This window comes from Podarcis muralis, chromosome 12 (assembly GCF_964188315.1).
Source record: "Podarcis muralis chromosome 12, rPodMur119.hap1.1, whole genome shotgun sequence".
NCBI classification, from domain to species: domain Eukaryota; kingdom Metazoa; phylum Chordata; class Lepidosauria; order Squamata; family Lacertidae; genus Podarcis; species Podarcis muralis.
In genome coordinates, this window is record NC_135666.1 from 18363085 (window position 1) to 18383067 (window position 19983).

The following is a 19983-nucleotide window of genomic DNA, read 5'->3' on the forward strand; positions in this document are numbered from 1 at the left end:
TGATAACCTTAATTTCCATGAATTTGTCAAATAGGTGGCCAGCGCTGCTGCTTGTGAGAGTAAATTCCATTGTTTAACTACGCTGTGTGAAGACGTTTGTTCTTTTGTCTAACCTGAATCTTCGAACATTCAGCCATATTGGGGCCTAGTATTATGAGAGAAGGAGAAAAATGTCTTGCTATCCACTTTCTCACACTGTGCATAATTTTTATATACCTCAGTATCCCAGCTGTGTACAGAAACATGCTTTATTTGAGTCATTTCTTTCACTGAGAGGACCAGTTAGTAAAACCCTTAGCTCATTTCTTCTCTGCATGCTTGGTTCGGTTAACCACCAGGCCTTGGGCTTCTCCATGCCTGCCCCCAGGTTGAAGGAGAGTGCCATTTTTAAAATTTGTAATGTGAGCTAAACCTGTTCATGAAATGCATCGTTGATTTGCAGGTGAAGTTAAAATGAATTATTTGTGCAAACCATATGTAGCCATGGTTACAACATACCAAATGGCAGTGCTGCTTGCCTTCAACAACAGTGAAACTGTCAGTTATAGAGAACTTCAAGACAGTACGCAGATGAATGAGAAGGAATTGACAAAAACGATCAAGTCGTTACTTGATGTCAAAATGATCAACCATGACTCTGAGAAGGTACGTCGCCAAAGGGACATAGAATGTATTTGCTTCTGTCTCCGCTTACTGGACATTTGTAAGTGTTTTGTGTTTGTTTTATGGGGGAGATGAAGCATTGCCTTCTGTCACTATCGCCCACAGCTTGTATAGCAATGGAGGGCAACCTGTGCTTCCCCAGATGTTGATGAACTGCAGCTCCCATCATCGCTGACCTTTGACCATTCTAGCTGGGGGTGATGGGAGTTGGAGTCGTCCATCAACATCTGGAGAGCCACAGGTTCCTCATCTTTTGCTTATAGAATTTCAGATCGGCCACATTTTTATGTGGTTTTGGAACACTGTGTCAGGAACTTGTCCTACACTTCAGTAGGACCCTGGCAGGGACACATGCCCAACTAGCATGTTCTCTCCCTCCTGGTCTTTCGTTTGGGAGCTTCAAAAGCTTTCTTCTGCCCAAACATCACAGCGACCGATGCCAACAGACATCGGCACACTTAGGGATCCGCAGAGTCTTGGCAGCTTGCGTAACAGACCTCAGCATTTTGGCTAATCTACTTTATTTATGTATAAACACACATGGAGCACTGCAACATGGCTCCGTCTCTCTCTAGCATCAGACAGCAAAGAGAAAGAACAAAGGACAATAGTCCCACTTCATGGAACACAGTAACACAAATATCCTGTCTCCATCACTTCCCACTTCGTGGAATCAAAACATACCACGTCATGTGAAAGACAACAATCCCATAACTGCAATTGTGGAGCAGGAATTCTAACACACTGTCCATGAGAACAATGCAAGTTACACCTGTCTAAAAACCTTGAACTTCATGCCTCTCAAGTAAGGTAAAGGTAAAGGACCCCTGGATGATTAAGTCCCATCAAAGGAGACTATGGGGTGTGGCACTCATCTCACTTTTCCAGGCTGAGAGAGCCGGTGTTTGTCCACAGATAGCTTTCTGGGTCATGTGGCCAGCATGACTAAACTGCTTCTGGTGCAACGGGACACGGTGACAAGTGCCAGAGCACATGGAAATGCCATTTACCTTCCTGCCACAGCGGTACCTATCTCCTGGCACTGATATGCCTTCAAACTGCTAGGTTGTCAGAAGCTGGGACAGAGCAACGGGAGCTCACCCCATTGTGCAGATTCAAACTGCCGACCTTCCGATCGGCAAGCCCAAGAGGCTTAGTGGTTTAGACCACAGCGCCACCCACGTCAACTCTCTAATACCAGCACCCATGCCGCTTTGCAAACTGCTTTTGAAGCTCGGTGTTCTTTCAGAAACAGTTGGTAAAAATGACTTGAAATTTTACTCCTCAAAATGGACAAAAATCTCACTGGGCCCCACCTAAAGTACTGAAGCTTGGAGTGCTGTGTGTGCCTGTTTCCTGTGCATCTGAGGGGAGTTGAGTTTCCATAGTTAGCAAAAAGAACATCCTGAAGTACAGCTTACCCAGAACATTCCTGACTGAGGGTCTCCTAGACAAGGCGGTAGACAGTTATTACAAACCTAATCCTTGAGCAGTGCAACAAACTCATGTTCTTAAAGCTATATCTATCCCCATAGGCTGAAATGAGATTATCTGTAAGAAATGGTCCATTTTTCCTCAGTGCCTTTTTGTAATTCAATTTAAGAGGACTAGGAAGTGCACTTTCTAACTTTCCCCAGGAATGTCACAGGATTGATAGACTAAAACATGTTCTAATTATTTTCCAGTAATTGTTCTTGCTATATTTCAATCTTGTTAACAACATTAGGCATTTTTGTGTTCAGCGTAGTGGAACAATTACACTGGGCTCGTTTTAAAAACAATCATATATGTAAAATGCATTATCTTGAGTGCCTTGAGTTGCCAAACTGCTCCATAGGGAAGTTAAATAATTCAGACCTGCCAAATTGAAGAAAAAAAATAGCAATATGTTTATATTTCAACAGCGAAGATGTAAGCCATATGTAACTCTAGATATTTTTCATGCAAGCTGTTCACTGTTCTTGGGGAAACAGACAAGCTGTTAATGTGTTTGGCATCATTTGTGTGTGAAATACACATGCTTTTCTCATTGCAGGAAGATGTAGAAGCAGAGTCTACTTTTTCATTAAATATGAACTTCAGCAGTAAACGGACAAAATTTAAAATCACTACATCAATGCAAAAAGATACACCGCAGGCAAGTATTAACTTCTTTGATATGAACGAGGTTGAATTGCATGAATAGTATAAAACTGAAACCTATTTTTAAAACTGCTAACTTTTTGGTGTTAGAAGTAGAAAGAGTTAATGGGAGGCAAGCAAGATCATTGCAATGAGGTTGCTAGTATAGACAGCAAGGCATTTTCTAGGAGATCCAGTGCAAACTGGGCTTCAAATTGAGAAGTGTGGATTAAATTGGGAATTTCCAATTTACCGAATTGCTCTAAGTCTCATCAGTCCTTTACAGCTAACAGCATTAGTCATTCCAACTTGTTCACAGTGATTACAGCTTGAAAAATAAAACATTTGAACTAGGAATGTCATTCCTTTCAACCATGTGTCATGGCAGATAACTAGATAAGCTAAGAATTAATATTTCTTGAATCTCAGTTGCATAATAAACAAAACTTTATCAAATTAGTCTTATTACTTCACTGATCCAATTGATCCACCACCTTCTCCAAAAACCGGATATTGCAACTGGCCGATAGCTGGGAGTCAGTAACCTCTGGACCTTCCATAATTACTCAGCTGGCTGGCTACTAGAGGACATAATGCAAACTGCAAAAAGAGCTTTATTCACAGTCCACACTTCCACATGGCAAGCATGATTGTGAATTCTTTCCAGTGTTCGGTTGGCTTCAGAGCGAGACTAGCCACTTGTGGTCCAGTCTTCTCCGGCCTGGTCCATAGTCTAGAACAGAGTTTCCCAAACTTGGGTCTCTAGCTGTTATTGGACAATAACTGCCACCATCCCTAACTAGCAGGGCCAGTGATCAGGGATGCTGGGAAGTTGGAAAACCCTGGTCTAGAACTCCTTGAAGGAACTGCTCCAGCTCCATCACGCCTCTGAGGGCAGGCCATCTGAACAGGCCCACCATTCTTACAGGGGAGAATTGTCAGTGTCCGCCCAAGCTTAACCAGATACTGACGGGTCTGACCATGACAAGGAAGTGCCTTGCACTCCTGCTACATCAAGAGTGTGCCCTGCCTGGTGTGTTGGACCAATGGCCGTATGAGAGAGACCCATGGTTGTCATGGATGTCATGAAGTCTCTAGCTGGCCTGACAGCAGCCTCCATGTGGATATGGAGATCACCCAAGATTATCATTTTAGGGTCCTCCTCAGAGACTACTTTAGCAAGCCTGATCAGGGATATTTAGTAGACCAGCAGCACCCCTGTCTTTCTGGCCCAATACCAGATGCAGACCCTCTGAGCCCATCCCAAGATCAAGAGGCTTCCTGGCCAAGGAGATGTTGCTCTTATGGACAATAGCAACACCCCCACCTTGATCCCCTAGTTATGCACAGTCAGGTTGTGCATGAGCATGGTTTTATTATGGACCAATCTAGCATTCAGCAACAGCACCACCGGACCAGAGGAGACAGTGGATATGCTACCAGTAACTTCTGATGGAGTGAGAGGGCTGAAATAAGGATTGGAGACCAAATCCCTAGGCCTCTGTCCCTGATGGTGGTCAGCCCCCACCCCTGCTCAAAATGTGCCTTCCCTTGCCCAACACCACTGAAACGGAGACAGCATCTTTCCCATCCAGAAGCATTAACACTTCACCATTCACACCATATGCAGATTGGAGATTGGAGTACAGAATAGCAAGCTCAGAATATGCATCCTACACAGCCAGAAGTTGATGTTAAATCCCCTAGCCACTCTCTTCCCCCTGCCTCTCACTCACAACTTCCACAAAGCCAGACTTCCCCTCCACCTGGCTCTCACCCTAGCTGAGGGTCACAGGCCTGTTTCACACAGTGCCTTCTATATCCTGACTGACAGTATGGGACTCCCCTGTCCCTGTCTCTCCCTGACATGCGACTCAAAAGTGGCAAACCCTTTTGGTGTCAAGCTTGTTATAGCAAGGCAGACCCTGGGACCCCCACTGCATTCACTCAGCCAGCAATCAGGCAGTAACCCACACTATAAGCAGCACAAACACCTTCAGCCAGATGACACACAGGTCAGAAACCATAGTGTTAGCTATAAGCACAGTGCAATGCACAGCCTGAACATACAATTCCACGACTGCATTCCCGGTGCAAACTTCACAGCTAACCCCCTGAATTATACCTTGTTAAGACTATTGAATCAGTCTCTTGGTATATAAATCAGTTAATACGTGTGTGTGTGTTGCAGGAAATGGAGCAAACCAGAAGCGCTGTAGATGAAGATAGAAAAATGTATCTTCAAGCTGCTATAGTTCGTATCATGAAAGCGCGGAAGCTGCTGCGACACAATGCTCTTATTCAGGAGGTAAGGGCATGTGCCGACCAGTGTTATGGACTTGATGAAAACATGTAACGTATTCTGTTCTGGTGGAAATTTGTAGAATGTAGTAGGAGATCTTGGACAGTGGTTTGGTTATTGCTGGTTTTGGCCAGGTTGGAAGCCCCTAATGCTAAATATACATTGGAACTCTGGTGTTAGAACTGTCAACTTTAAATACAAAACGTAGGGCACAAAATGCCATGTTAGGTATCCCCAAGCAGATGCAAATCAAACAACATAGAGGTGTCATAATGCACCCAAAAGATGCTTGGGCTTTCAGCGAGAGGTTGCCTAGAGAAGTGCTGTAAACTGAGTGGTACACCAGAACAGCAACTGACAGCAATAATTTCTGTTGTCACAAAAGTCATTTTACCAGCAGTGCTGATTATGGAAATAGCTGCAGCAGTATTCATTTTTACCAGCAGGTTTACACGTGCATTTCTCCACATGACGTACAGTTGTACCTTGGTTTTCGAACGGAATTTGTTCTGGAAGTCCATTCAACTTCCAAAAATGTTCGAAAACCAAGGCACGGCTTCCAATTGGCTGCAGGAGCTTCCTGCACTCAGTCAGAAGCCGCGTTGGACGTTTGGCTTCCAAAAAAAGTTTGCAAACCAGAACACTTACTTCTGGGTTTGCAGCGTTTGGGAGCCAAAATGTTCGAGTCACAAGGCGTTCAAGAACTAAGGTACGACCGTATACTCTGTGGAAAGCTCAAGACTGTTCACAAGGAGGAAAAACAATATTATGTCAACCATCCCACAGTTCAGGAAAAAAATATGAATGTATGCCCTTTTAGAATGATGTGCAGAAGGTGACATTGGTTTGGTTTTGAAGCTTTATAACTCATTTGAATTAGGTGTATGTTAAATAAAGCGTCTCTCTCTCTTTCAGGTCATTAGCCAATCAAGAGCTAGGTTTAATCCAAGTATCAGCATGATTAAGAAGTGTATTGAAGTTCTGATTGACAAACAATACATTGAGCGGAGCCAGTCCTCAGCAGATGAGTACAGCTATGTAGCATGAGGTTAATATCCTGCAGGTATGGTTGTACGGAGATCATTGCTGTCACTGCTTGGTGTGTCCTGTGGGGGGGGGGGGAAAGCAGGCCTGCTGTGCCTCCATAATTGGTCACTTTGGCAGCCCCTGTTTTTTCTGCTGTTTACAACATCACCAGTGCCACGTCATGAGCGTCAACGAAAAGAAATGAAAAGCCTATAGATATTCCAAGCTCATGTCATTATGACATTTCTTAAAACTTTACTAAACGAGAATGAGTAAAGTATTGCTGAAATGTGGAAATTTTGGTTGGATACCATGCTTCCCCCCTTCCACCCCCTCCATGCCCCCCACGTTTGCAGTTGATGTTTTTTAATGTATCTTAAAAGACAAAGTTAAAACAGACTAAATATTGTAATATGGCAGATAACATAATAATTGTATCTACATTAAAATGTAAAAAGAACATGATACTGCTGCTTGTCAAATAAATAAAGAAATGGAATATGTTGTGGTGATTTGATTTTAATTAATAAATCAACTTTGAAGGACATCTAAATTAATGTTCTCTGTGCACTTCCATCCATGGGTTCTGCAGCTGCGCAGAGCTACCTGCATGTAGCTTTTGTGTTTTTCTTTGGAAGCAAAGGCCCACTAAGCTCAGAGGGGTTTATCTCATATCAGTGAGATTGTGGCCTAGTTAGTTTTATTATGTTAAGGCAGTTGTTCATATTCCAAGTTACTCTGTCCAGCATTGAAGTGCAAGTCTGGAAACGGGGATTCTGATCATCTGCAATATGATTAGGGCTCTTTGTGTCGATTTATCTAGTGTTAAAAGAATTGGGGTGGGTGTGTGAGTACACAACCATGTGACTAATGTGTGTGAACCAGTTATAGGGAGCCAGGAAACAGTTCTTTGTTTGTGGCTGCACTTTTTCTAGCAAATGGCACAATGGGAAATGATTAACCTTTGAACTTACATTAGGATTGCAAACAGATGCATTTGCGTTTTGTACAACATGTCCCTAAGGGTGTTTTAGCAAATATTTCTTTTAGTATGTCATCTCTTTTGACGCTCCTAAACCTAACTGAAATACCTGTTCTAAACATTGACCCATCCAGGAATCCTTAAAAGCCTCCTTTTGATCTTTTCCATTATTGTTCCACTTTTGGTTTATCGATGAGCCAGTCAGAGACCATTAAATTGCCACCATCCTGCCTAAGTTGCAGCGGCATAGATGGTCTCCAGGGCAACTTCACCCACAGTGCCTCGCTCTTGAAGGACTCCTTACTCAGAATGTATTGTGCTGGGACCAGAAAGCCCTGTTGGAGGAGCACCACCTGTTTTTCTCACAGCAACCGCACATCATTTCTATCAGGCTCACAGTGCTCCATTCCTTTTCTCAAATTAGCAGCAGCTGCCGCAGGTGGGTCATCCATGGTACAACAACAGCAGGTTTCAAGAAATAGTCTTGTGTAGAACATGGCAAAAGATTGGCACAATATTTCTTTCAAGACACATTCCTGAGTGTGGTTTTTTTCTTAACATTTTAAAAGTGACCATAGCAGTATAATAATTTTTAAACTTTTTTTCCATTCAGTGGTGGGGTGGGACAAAGCTACTGGAGCCGCATATAGCAGCTAAGAACTTGCATCACTGTCTGCTAGCAAATTGTAAGTATCCTTGCTAGGATAAACAAGCCTGCCCCATCCTAGTGCCCTCTAGATGTTTTGGACTACAGCTTCCATAATCCCTGACCATTGGCTAGATATAAAGATGCCATGAATTCTTTGGATTGGCTCAGAGTACAAAATACCATCTTGATGAATTTTAATCTGCAAGAAACTTGTTAAGTCTTGCTGTGAAAAGTGTAGTGGAATTTAAATAGCACTAATGCCCTGGGGAAATGAGTCCACAAGGGCAAGCAGCAGCAGCAGTTACACCAACCAGCTATTAAGGCGTTTGGGAAAGAATAATATAAAGTCCAAGAAGGACCCGGAAGGAGATGGGCTCTTTTGTTCATGAGATTTTTAGAACAATATTTGAGCACAGGACATGTTTAATTGTTGACATGGACTCTGGCTTAGCTACCTGACTGCTGGGTAAAGGGAAGGAAGGGGAACTTGAGGCTGGGTATGAAGAAGAAAGGGGAGATGTTTTAATTCTATATTGTGTTCTTGCAGATTCAACTAGTGGTCTAGCTGCTTGCCCTTGTGGTCGAGTTGCTACCCCTAAAAATGTTTGGACTCTTAGGAGGTTGATATTATTGGCTTCCCCTAATTCAATAGCATTTTTGCAAACCACACAGCAGTAGCACAAGGAAGCGTAATGCACTTGCTGCATGCTGCTGCTGCGCTTTTTGCTCATTTTAGTACAGTTTGGCAGAATGGTCGTTCTCCTTTCTCTCCTGTTTACCGCTGGTTGGATTTCAGCATCCTTTCCTTTCCCTTCTTATATGGCATCTGACCGAAAGATACAATAGTAAGAAATGCATATCTTGCTTCATGTTCCTATCCCTGAGCAGATGTCAGGTTCTGCTTGGTGGTTTTACTAGAACATTATGATTGACAGGCTTCTGCACTCTGTGGAACAAGGATGTTCAGCCGAGGAGCATATTTTTACAACCCAAACTGACCTGAAGATCCTGTCATACACAATTCCACTCTCCAAGCTTTATTTGGAAGGTATTTTGGTTGCTATTGTGAAACTACTGGGGGGGGGGTGTCGTCAAACACTTTCTGATCTACTGCAAATCACCTTGAGATCTACCAACAGATTCCAAACTACTTTCTGGCCCAGACCAACCCACTTGGCAGGGTGACACCACTATCTCAGGTGGCGGAAGCCCCAAGGCAGCACCCTCACTGGCACCCTGCCACCTCCGCCACTGGGGGAGAAGCAGAACTGACATCAGCGCTGATTTCCAGTGAGATCTCAACAGAAATTGGTGCCAATGTCTGTACCACTTCACCACTGGCAGAGGCAGCCGGGCAGGGAGACACTTCCCATTTTGCCTCAAGCTGTGAAATGGAACACAGTTCCCTTGTTTGTCCACCCCTGCTCTTACTTGCTGTGCAACATCACTGCTGGAGCACTACCTCTGCCTCCTGTTTTAAAAGCATGACTGCCCCTCTGCTTTGCTACCTCTCTGCCTTTTCTGAGAGGTCAAGGTTTAAGGGAGCACTGAAGCCAAGTATAAAATGTTTGGGGTGGTGTGCATACTTCTCATTGTGATGGAAGGGCCAGAGTCAATCCATTGTACTGTGGAATGTACACCTGCTTATAAAAAGCAGTTCTATGGCGGCTGCATTCCTCTCTAGTCAGATCTCCTGAGAGCCTGTGAACTTGTGACTTTTGAAAGAAAAGTGGATGGAACGGGAACAGTTAGCAAGCTAGATAGCTCACCCTTTCCAGAGTATAAAGTGATGCCAATTTGTCTAATTCAGTGGTATTTTATTTATATATTGTACTCCTCCGAAACCTCCTTGGCACTTTTATAACCCAAATTCTCTTGTGCTTTCTGTTGCTAGAGCATGTTTTTATTTTTCATCAGGCTGGCTGGAAAACAGCAATGTAGCGCTAACTACTCCTTTTTTATTGCCTTTTTATTTATTACACTTCCACTTTTTATGTCCATCTCTTGCAGCACCACATTTCCCCGAACACATTGAAATGGTATGAGCATCGGCCTCCTGTTAGACCAGCCGGGAATTAAATTAAGTTTGTATTGTGCTAGCAAAGTGGATGTCAAGTTTTCATTTCAGGAGGTGCCACACTTTGCCGGTGCTTGAAGCATCATTGCAGTGCAGTGTGCAAACACTTTCCCTTCTCCGTTGAAAGGTTTTATTTTAAACAAATGGATAAGGATGTAGGGTAAATGTGTGCCAAGATTGCACAAGATAATGTATGGAAGAATATGAAATTCCTCCAGCTCTTAAAAACATTTGGCCTGAAGTAAAGAATACTTTTTTCCCAATATAGGCAAGGTAGAGACAGAATGAGAGAGGCAGTATGCTCAAACAGCTGCAGGTCTTGACTGAACATTCATGCCCTCTGCCCTACTCATGGACCACTGTTCAAACTGTGTGTATGCCGTGGATGGTATGTGCTTAGGATGACCATATATCCTACTTGACAAAGGACAGTCCTCTATTTTCAGAAATACTCTATTTGAAGCTCCAAACCTTGTTTGAAGATAAAGAACTGCTAAGAAAAGAGAATAGGGGCTGGACCAGGGCAGCTGACGTGAGCAGACAGCACTGGCCAGAGGCTTCCTCACTGTGCTGAGACGGATTGCATTTCTATTTAAATTACAGCAATTATTTCTAAATTTGCAACAATATTTTAAACCAGGCAAATTTTATGGAAGTCTGTCCACTTTTGTTCTCTTTTGTATGTGATCCATTTCCTCTTATTTGTTTTATTTAAGGCATTTATGTGTTGCTTAATCATTCACAACTCTAAGCAGTGTGCACAAAAACAATCCACAACATGCAATAAAATGAACAAAAATTCATAAAACTCAAACAATTCAAAGTTATGGTTATTGCTTGGGATCCCAGGTTGACTTTTCAACATTTCTATTAAGTTCTCAGCTAAATTTTACTATTCTTCTCTTGTTGTAATACGTTTGTAAGCTACTTTGGAAGCCCTGTTTGTACCAAAAGGTGAATAAACATATTATTTTGTAAGGCAAGGTGGTAAAGGTGATCTCCTTAAGAGAGGAAAATACTTCAATACAAATTGAAAAATGCATCTATCATCTCCCACACCCAGGCCATTCCTTCATTTTGTTACTTCTCTATGCAGCTGAAGTTAAACTTCCATGAGGGAGGGGGCAGAGGAAAAAGAAATTACGTCTTAGACAATTATCACAAGAGGGATGGATGCATAAAAACACAAGGTTAAGAGGACGGCAGCTGAGATTACCCTGTTTTCAGCACATTCAGTGAATGAGAAATACTATAATTATTGGCCTTTTGAGTGCCCATTATTTTCTTCAATATTGAAGTGCATTCTGCTGCAGCTGTGAAGCAGTTAGACCCCTTTGCAATTGCCTTGCAATTTATTTTGGCACCAGCGATGGTGTCTTGTTTCAAGCCTGTAACTCAGTGTAATCCTAAATGTTCATTGTTTGTCAATAACATTATCTGCTAAACACAACTTGGCTTAGTGATGTTGAAGAGTTTGTTTGCTGAATCACATTCATTGTGAAATGCCACACCTTTATGTACAGTACCATGGAGGATAAAGCTATATTCTTGCTCCTGCATATCAGGTGTTGGGAATCACAAGCAGGGAGAGTGCTGGTTTGCTAATGTCCTGCTTGGAGGCTTCCCATAGGCATCTGGTTAGCCACTGTGAAAGCAGGATGCTGATTAGATGCATCTTTGGCCTGATCCAGGTAACGGTTCTTACATTCTTTTGGCTGTTCCCTTTTCCACATTCTAGGCCCTCACTGTTTCACTCCCTATACTTTGCCCTAGTAATCAAATTGGAATACTTGAGGAGAACCTTAATTTGGCAGTATGCCACATAGGGTGGTCAGATGCAAAAAAAGCGGACTGGGGTCCTGCATATAAATAAAATAATCAAATAAGTAGGGCATGAGTGCCATCGCATTCTCCCCCTTAAGATGCTCAGCAACTGGTATTCAGAGAGGTAAGCTGACACTGGGAGTAATATAGACAATCATGACCATTGATAGCCTTACCTGATCCCCATTTAAAGCTATCTGAGTTGCTGGCCATCCCTACAGCCTGTGGTAGAAAATCCCATAGCTTAAAGGTAAAGGTAAAGGTATCCCTGCCCGTACGGGCCAGTCTTGACAGACTCTAGGGTTGTGCGCCCATCTCACTCAAGAGGCCGGGGGCCAGCGCTGTCCGGAGACACTTCCGGGTCACGTGGCCAGCGTGACATCGCTGCTCTGGCAAGCCAGAGCTGCACACGGAAACGCCGTTTACCTTCCCGCTAGTAAGCGGTCCCTATTTATCTACTTGCACCCAGGGGTGCTTTCGAACTGCTAGGTTGGCAGGCACTGGGACCGAGCAGCGGGAGCGCACCCCGCCGCAGGGATTTGAACCGCCGACCTTTCAATCGGCAAGCCCTAGGCGCTGAGGCTTTTACCCACAGCGCCACCCGTGTCCCTGCTTGGAGACATAGAAAATCCCATAGCTTAACACGTGTCAAATGATTGTTCAGAAATCTCATTTCTTTTGCATATGGTCACTCCAATTAACGGCCAACCAAATTACTTTATGCTGCATGTGTGCCTAGTTCATGTTCCGGTTAAAGGATCCCTGAGTTAATAGGGTTTGGAAAGAAGCCTTGCCAGAAACACTGAAAAGCCTCTGTCAGTCGGAGAAGGCTGTGCTGAGCCAGAAGCACCACAGATCTGACGTCGGTAAGGTGCAGCTTTGTGTGTTCTGACATAGCTTCTAAAACGGTGAAACAATGGTCTTCCTAGATCAAGCCACCTAAAGGCCTGTTGCAGCTGGCTAGGCGCTTCCAGCTGCTCTGACTGGTCCTTGAGAAATGCCAGTTGCTACAGCGCAACAGTGAGAGAGGGTTATTGCCTTCATGCCCTGCTTGTAGGCTTCCCAGAGGCATCTGATCAGCCCCTGTGGAGAAACAGGAGGCTTGACTGGTGCTCCATTTACACTATACATTTGAAGCACTAGGATACTACAGTGATATCTCGGAAGTCAAACGGAATCTATTCCAGAAGGCCGTTCAACTTCAAAAATGTTCGGAAACCACTGAAGCCATATCAGACGTTTGGGTTCCAAAGAACATTCGCAAACCAGAACACTCACTTCCGGGTTTACGGCGTTCGGGAGCCAAAACGTTTGATTCGCAAGGCATTTGGGATCCAAGGTACGACTGTACTTTATAACAGTCATGGCTTACCTTCAAAGAATCCTGGGGGTTGTAGTTTGTTAAGGGTACTGAGAATTGTTAGGAAACCCATATTCATTCTTCTCTCACGAGTTACAATTTCCAGAGCAGTTTAGCAATTAATTCCCACTTTCCAGGGAATTCTGGGAATTGTAGCTCTGGGCAGGGAACATGGATCTCCTAACAACTCTCATCACCTGCAGCTGGCATAATTCTTGGTTTAAGGCAGCTGAAGTGCTTTGAATGTATGGTGTGAATGTGCTGTCATAGGTCTGTGATCTGATCCAGCTGGGCTAATTCAGTTAATTGACAAAACTTGAGGTTGTTAAAAGAAAAAGGGGAAAAAAGCCCGCTAGGATATTAGAGAGGAAAAATCCCCTATTTGAAGAGGAGCTTCGCCAGTAAATAAAAATATGCGCTGTGGGTGTTTCTCTTTTTACTCATTCTCACACCCAGAAGGAGCTCTGGAGTGTGGGCCTGTCAGGGCCAGTAAACCCACTCCTTCCCTTGTTTGTGCTGTTCTTGTGAGTATGGGGAGGGAAGAATGGGTCCCAACATGCCTTGCTTTGTTGACAGCTCCGTGAGGAGATTTCATGTGGGAACATCTCTAAAGTGCTGTTAGGTTCAGCACCTTGCGACACAGAGTAATTCAGGTAATAATAATAAAAATAAATCAGAGTTGGCAGGGCTTGGACAGTCTGAAATAAAATAAGCCTGGGCTGAAAATGAAATGCTTTGCGATGTCCCACAATGGGCAGAGGAATTGTCTGAGGGAATAATGTTCTGACAGTCAAGAGTTGTGAAATGCCTGTTTTTCATATTGAAGTATTCGGAGGAAGCCCTATCTATTTTAGTATTATTATTATTTTACAATATAAGAGAGGTAAATTTTAATACTTTGGGGAGCAAAAGGAATATTGAACACGAAACAAAATTATGTTATCTACATCATAGTTCTATAACATTGTGCCATAGATTTGTGGTTATTCCCTTCTATGGAGCACTTTAGTTGCATGAAATGCTCTCAACTTACTCTTCTTAATTTAATCTACCCCCTGTGAAGTAGAGATTTAACCGAAGCCCTAGAGTGAAGCAGAGGATTTAAATATGGGACTGTATGCATGAATTAGACATTTCAGTGCAAGCCTTCAGTCTATCAATGTGTAAACAGGCACATAATAAATTGAAGTTGAGACCTCGCAGGTAATCCAGTATGGCATTATCATTGAATTTGTTTTTGTTCCAGGCAATTGGAAACTAGTGAACCTCATCTCTAGCAGCAGAGTGGCCTGCCATGGGCTTCTGACTTTACAATTGAACTTATTTATATGGAAATATGCCTAGAGGGCAAGAAGTAGGAGTTCTGTGGCAGCATCTGAAAATCCTAAAGACATGTGCTCCATTTGTTAATCTAACATGGCTTCTACCACCCCATAATAATTAAAGAAGGCCCTTTTAAATAATGGAGGGTGGGGGGTTAATTATATGAGGCATAGTTTCCGATTCCCATCTGCATTGACAGTAGGACTTGCGCTGTGTTTAAAATCAATGCAAATGAGTTTCCTGTCAACCACACTTGCCACCATTGTCTCCTGAGCCTATTCAGCTGTCAGTGCTTGCCAACTAATAATTGCCACGCTGTTTTGGGCTACGCCACCCTGCTGACCTGCTTAGCTGATACTACCATCTTCTCTAAATAGCCCTTGAGGAGGGAGATAATTTTCCTCTTAAGAAACTCTGCTTAAGAAACCACATGGGTGGGTTTTCCTTTTTTTACTGCTTTAAAAAATTAATTTAAAATGGCAATTTATTTGGTAGCTAATATGAAGGCTGCTAAACAGGAGAGAGGAAGTAAAAGTCATAACCAATTAAAGCAGCCTCCCCCAACCTGGTGCTCTCCAAATATTTTGCATTACAATTCCTATCGTCCCTGACCAATGGCCACACTGGCTGAGACTGATGGGAGATGTAGTTCAAGATCATTTGGAGTGTGCTACCATTTTGTGGCAAAGTGGTTAGAGATCTGGAAGACCAGGGTTCAAATGCCGCATGCACCCATGAAAGTGACCCTGAGCCAGTCACAGTCTCTCAGGTTAATCTGCCTTGTAGTCTTATTTTGAGGATTTAAAAAATAGAAAGGAATATGGCACCTTGATTTATTGCACCTTGAGCTCCTTCAGGTAAAGGTGTCATTGTGTAACATTTAATTTACAACTTTGTGCCAATTTGCAGGGGACAACACATTTGTTGCAATTAAAAGGGAAAAGAGAAAGCTGAAGCCCAACACAGGTTTTCTGTCTGATTATTGGATGCTGACCTCGTTTTCAGAGGATCAATTCCTCTTCATCTGAACATCCCACTTTCTTCTTGCGATATAGAAGGCTATTTTATGCCTGCAATGTGTTCCCTTCTCTCTTCCAGGATCAATTTAGTCTCCCATCTCCAGATTCAGTGCTTTAGCCCAAACTGAAGATGCCATTGCTTATGGCAGAAAATAGAAGAATTTGCAGTATTACTTATCCTGCCCCCTTTGTCTTCACCGTAACAAACAAACCTCTCATTTCCACTCAGAGAACACATGACATATCTTAAAAAGTAGCAAACAGGCAAGCCAACTATCTCTTTGCTTGATAGACTTTTCTCCAGAACATTTTTGACATAATAGCATTGTGCATTTGAGTTAACTGAACACTATAATTAATTGAAGTGCATTGTATATTTGTCAGCTGATTGATATATTTATTCTTCTTTCTATATTTTATTCTGCTGTGAGCTTTAAAAAAAAGAAGAAGAAGCAGCCATGTTTCTCCTTTTTAACAACTAGTCCTCTTAAACTGGATAGGACTCTGAAAAACACTGTTACAATTGGGATCAATTTTGCCTTTCCTCCAAATTTAATAACATTACCCAGAATAAATGATACAAAACTTACTTCTACATTGGAATTTCAGCAGTTGTTTGGTTGCAACAGTGTGCATATTCCCCTTGGCATTCTCTTGTGAAAATTGAGGCTTGGTTCTAGATAGTGATCCTATGATAATGGCATGACTTCCATGCTGTGGGAAGCACTCTGTAATTGCAGGATTTGCTCCTGCTTATTAAGTGAAGAGGAGCCTAGTGGGAGCATTTTAAATTATTTAAGGCAAAGCAGTTGTTTGTGTAGCTCATTATGGAAAAGAGCGGATGAAATCTGGGCTCTTCAGTATGAGCTGTTTATTTTTCAAGTCCTCTGGGAATTTCAGTGTGTGTTTGAGAAGCTCTTTTGACCAAAGTCAGAGCAAGTGAATTTTCTGCCCTTGAGATGATTCTTTAATATATATATATATATATAAAGGAAAAGCAAACTGTGTAATGAATGTTTTCTTCAGGGAAGGAAACGTGATCCTATGTTGCAATTGCTGTGTGTGTATTTGTGGCTGCCTTATATTAGGAAATGAAGGCGTTTGTATATATTTTTACTTGAATGTAATACAGTCGGGTTTTAGAGCAACATTTCCCACACTTGGGAGAATATTAAATATTTGTCCTTTTGGGGATTCTAACTTTGAAAATGAGATAAGAAACATTTCTCCATTTTTAAGAACAAGACCAAACCACAATTGTTATGGAAGCATGGCTTAGTATTTGAACAAATCTAAAACAAATTTCAAATGGAACATCTCTTTTCCCTCAACAGTAGAGACATGATGATGCATGATTAGATATAGTCCCTGGTGGATCAGTAACTATTAATGTCAGTGCCAAAAAGAGAATTGGGCAGAGAAGTGGAAAGTAGCAGAATTGGGGAAAATACAACAAAAGCAAATATGGAATGAAGCATTAAGGTGTGTTGTTGGTTCTATGACTCCAGAAATAAGCGATTTCTTGATATAGTGTTCTAGCTGCACATAGGTACTAGAGCAGTGTTTCCCAACCAATGTTCCGCGGCACACTAGTGTGCCGCGAGACGTTGCCTGGTGTGCCGCGAGATGTTGCCTGGAGGGAGGCGGGCGAGTCGGGCGGGGCGGCGGCGGCGAGGAGAGGCCGCCCAGCGCGGGGCTCTCGCCGTCTGCCTGCCTGTCTGCCTGCGTGGCGCTGACGTCACGGGGCTGTAATGTGCCCCACATAGGCACACGCGGGGTGGCGAGCGAGCTCCCTCCCACATCCCATCGCCGCTCGCTTCGGCCGGCCTACTGGGCTGTCGCAGGCGGAAGGCCTGCGCATGCGCGAGGTTTTCGCGCCTTCGGGATTCCCTTCACGCCTTCCTCCTCCCGGGTCCTTGAGAGCGCGGGAAGCGGCAGCGCGAGACCGGCGTTGAGCCTGGTAGGTATTGCGCTTGCCAAGGCAGTCATTTGGGAAATGAAAACTTGCAAAGCAAGCAACCAGTTCAATCTGAAGTACGTGTATGCTTAATATCCTGTATCTGAAACCTGTTCTGCCCCCTCCCCCACACTTGGTGCCATTTTCATCTACACATGCAGCAGAGTAAGTTGACCCAGAATAGAACCAATTCAGATGGCAGATGGGAGAATGACAGTGCTGAATGCTTTCCCATGTAGAACAGTCCCTGCAAATAAAAACCTAGCATATTTGGAAGAGGGATACTAGCCTAACCATTACCTTCTATGCTGTTACTATTTTTTTATTTTTTTTTACATAAGTAAAAAGTGACCTTTCCCCATCTGGCATGGTGGTGTGCCTCGAGATTTTTTTCATGAAACAAGTGTGCCTTTGCCCAAAAAAGGTTGGGAAACACTGTACTAGAGCAAAGCAGCTAGTGGCTCCAGACTGGAGAAGCATCATGAAAAATGGGGAAGAGTTGTTGTACTCTACCACAGGCAATTTTCTCGTAGCTGATCAAGGGTTGCATCCAATGCTAGCTACTTTGGGTAGGTTGCTACTAAACCAGCCCCTTCACCCCTACTGGTGATTTGAGGTAAAAAATCTATTCCCTGGGCACTTCACAGGAACACACAAGAAATAAAAAGTGCTTGTTTGCTCACTCATTATGTAGCCATGGAAAAAAACACCTAATATACACGTATACAGTGTTTTAGTGTTTCGTAGCATTGCTGGCCTACTCTCTTGAGAACTAGATGGGTCCCTTTCCCAGAGAGCAGAAATTTCAGGTGCTTTTATAAGTAATTTGAAGCCAGCTCTAGTGTTAGCAGCTCTGCCTGAGCATCTGCGGCTTGGTCCTGAGGGAATCGTGTTAAATGCTGGCAACAAGTGAGACTCTGATATCTCGGATGAAAGAGGAAATAAAAATTAAGCTTTCCTCTGTGTCAAATGATTAAAGGCTGTAGTAAACAAGCCAGCAAAGCTTTCCTTCGGTAGCAGCCACATACTAATCTTCACAAAGGCGCAAGATGTGCTTTGTACAAACAAGCAGCTACTATTACGGACTTAGTGGCTCAGTACTTATTCATCCTAATGGCTGCTCTTTGAATTGTCTCAGTCCATATCATGCAAAAATAATTTTCATTACCGCCACATCTGCACTGTATATTTAAAGGAGCCATTTTAAACAGCCGTGTTTCACTCCCCCAAAATATATATCCTGGGAGCTTTGTTGGTTTAAGGGTGCTGAGAATTCTTTGGAGACCCATATTCCCCTCACAGAAATTCCCAGAGTAGTTTTAAAAAAACAATCCTTCTCAGGGATCGGGGAAATCATTCTACTATTATAACGGGGAGTTCTGTGGTTTATTGTTAGAAAATGGTTGAACAGATTAATTTGAAGCTTGACAGAACAGGCGCAGTAAGTTTGTGGATGGTCCATGCTGCATTTGGGGTAGAAGCAATAATAAATGCCTTTTTTTAAAAAACAATTGCAACATTTGACGAGGGGCTGTTGACAAGTTCTGTGCATTTTTCTTCCACACGCTTTCCTGGGGTGTGCTTTCCATAAAGATTTCTCTGTTTTCACTACATTTTTGGGGGGAGGGGGAGGGAATTGTCTGATGTATTAGGTTCAGGGGGCGTCTAATACGTGCTTTTGTGTAGTAGATGTGTTACATGTTCGTAGTTTTTAAAAGGCTGGGAGGGGGCCATGCAAAACAAAGGGATTTCACAAGGCTCTTCCCAGAAATGCTCAGCATGAACCTGTTTTGAGAGGGTAAGTGGGGGGAGGGGTGTTGAATGGAATGTTGGGTGGAGTGAGTGTCAGGCAGAGAGGTTGACAGTTGGAAAATGACAGTTAGATGAGGCGGTGTGAGGAACAGGAAAAACTGGGGGGGGGGGAGAGACAAGAGAGGTGCAAATAAATAAAATGAATATATGTCTTTATTATAAGGCCACAGCTGTAGTCCTATTTGTCAAGGGTGAGTCAGGAAAATAGCATTCTGCCATTAAGCTGAAAAAAATTGGTGTCTTCTTTTTTTTTTAGTAACTTCGATGGCTTGAAAATGGCTGCATAGCAGTGGTCTGATTTGAAACTTGGCAGTGTAGTGTGAGGACAGACCACGCCAAATTTCAAGTTTGCCTGATGAGGGTTGTTGTAGGCATGGCCTTCTCAAATTCAGTTAAAAAACAAACAAACAAAAACAGTTCAGTTTGGCATGCTTTGTTGAGGGCATTCAATATTCACTCCAAAATGCCAAGGAACGGCTGCTTTCAAAGGCCACATTTGTCTCTTCAGTCTACGCAACTGAAGCGACCATTCCACATTGCAAGTAAACAATGGCAAGCAGTGCCCTTCACATAGAATAATAGTGTTGAGTTCTCCCATGGGAAACACTCCCTGACTGAAACCCCAGAGAGCCCCTGCCAGTCAGTGTTGACAGTTCTGGGCTAGATGTTCCCATGGTCCCTGACTCAAGAATGAGGCAGTTTCCCGTGTTTCCTACACCTGGGCAATGTTAAATGATGATTGCCCTCAGAAGCTAGATAAGCTGTCAAAGGTCTGGTGCAAAAGGAAAGGGGCCACTGAAGGGCAAGTTAGTCAACAACTGCCTATGGGCCAGTGATCAGGAATGTGAGAGCAAAGGCAGACAGGTGG

General features: G+C 43.2%; 1 protein-coding gene across 6 annotated transcripts in view; it reads left to right on the top strand.

Moving 5' to 3' along the window:
- CUL2 (cullin 2) overlaps positions 1-6616 on the top strand; it is a 46087-nt gene extending 39471 nt beyond the window's left edge. For all 6 annotated transcript variants that reach the window (XM_028751327.2, XM_028751326.2, XM_028751324.2 and 3 more), the window contains 4 exons: positions 443-645; positions 2699-2800; positions 4976-5092; positions 6002-6616. In XM_028751327.2, coding sequence (XP_028607160.1) covers positions 443-645; positions 2699-2800; positions 4976-5092; positions 6002-6133 — 554 coding nt within the window. In that variant the 3' untranslated portion in view covers positions 6134-6616. The remainder of the gene's footprint in view (positions 1-442; positions 646-2698; positions 2801-4975; positions 5093-6001) is intronic.
- Positions 6617-19983: the final 13367 nt, after the last annotated feature.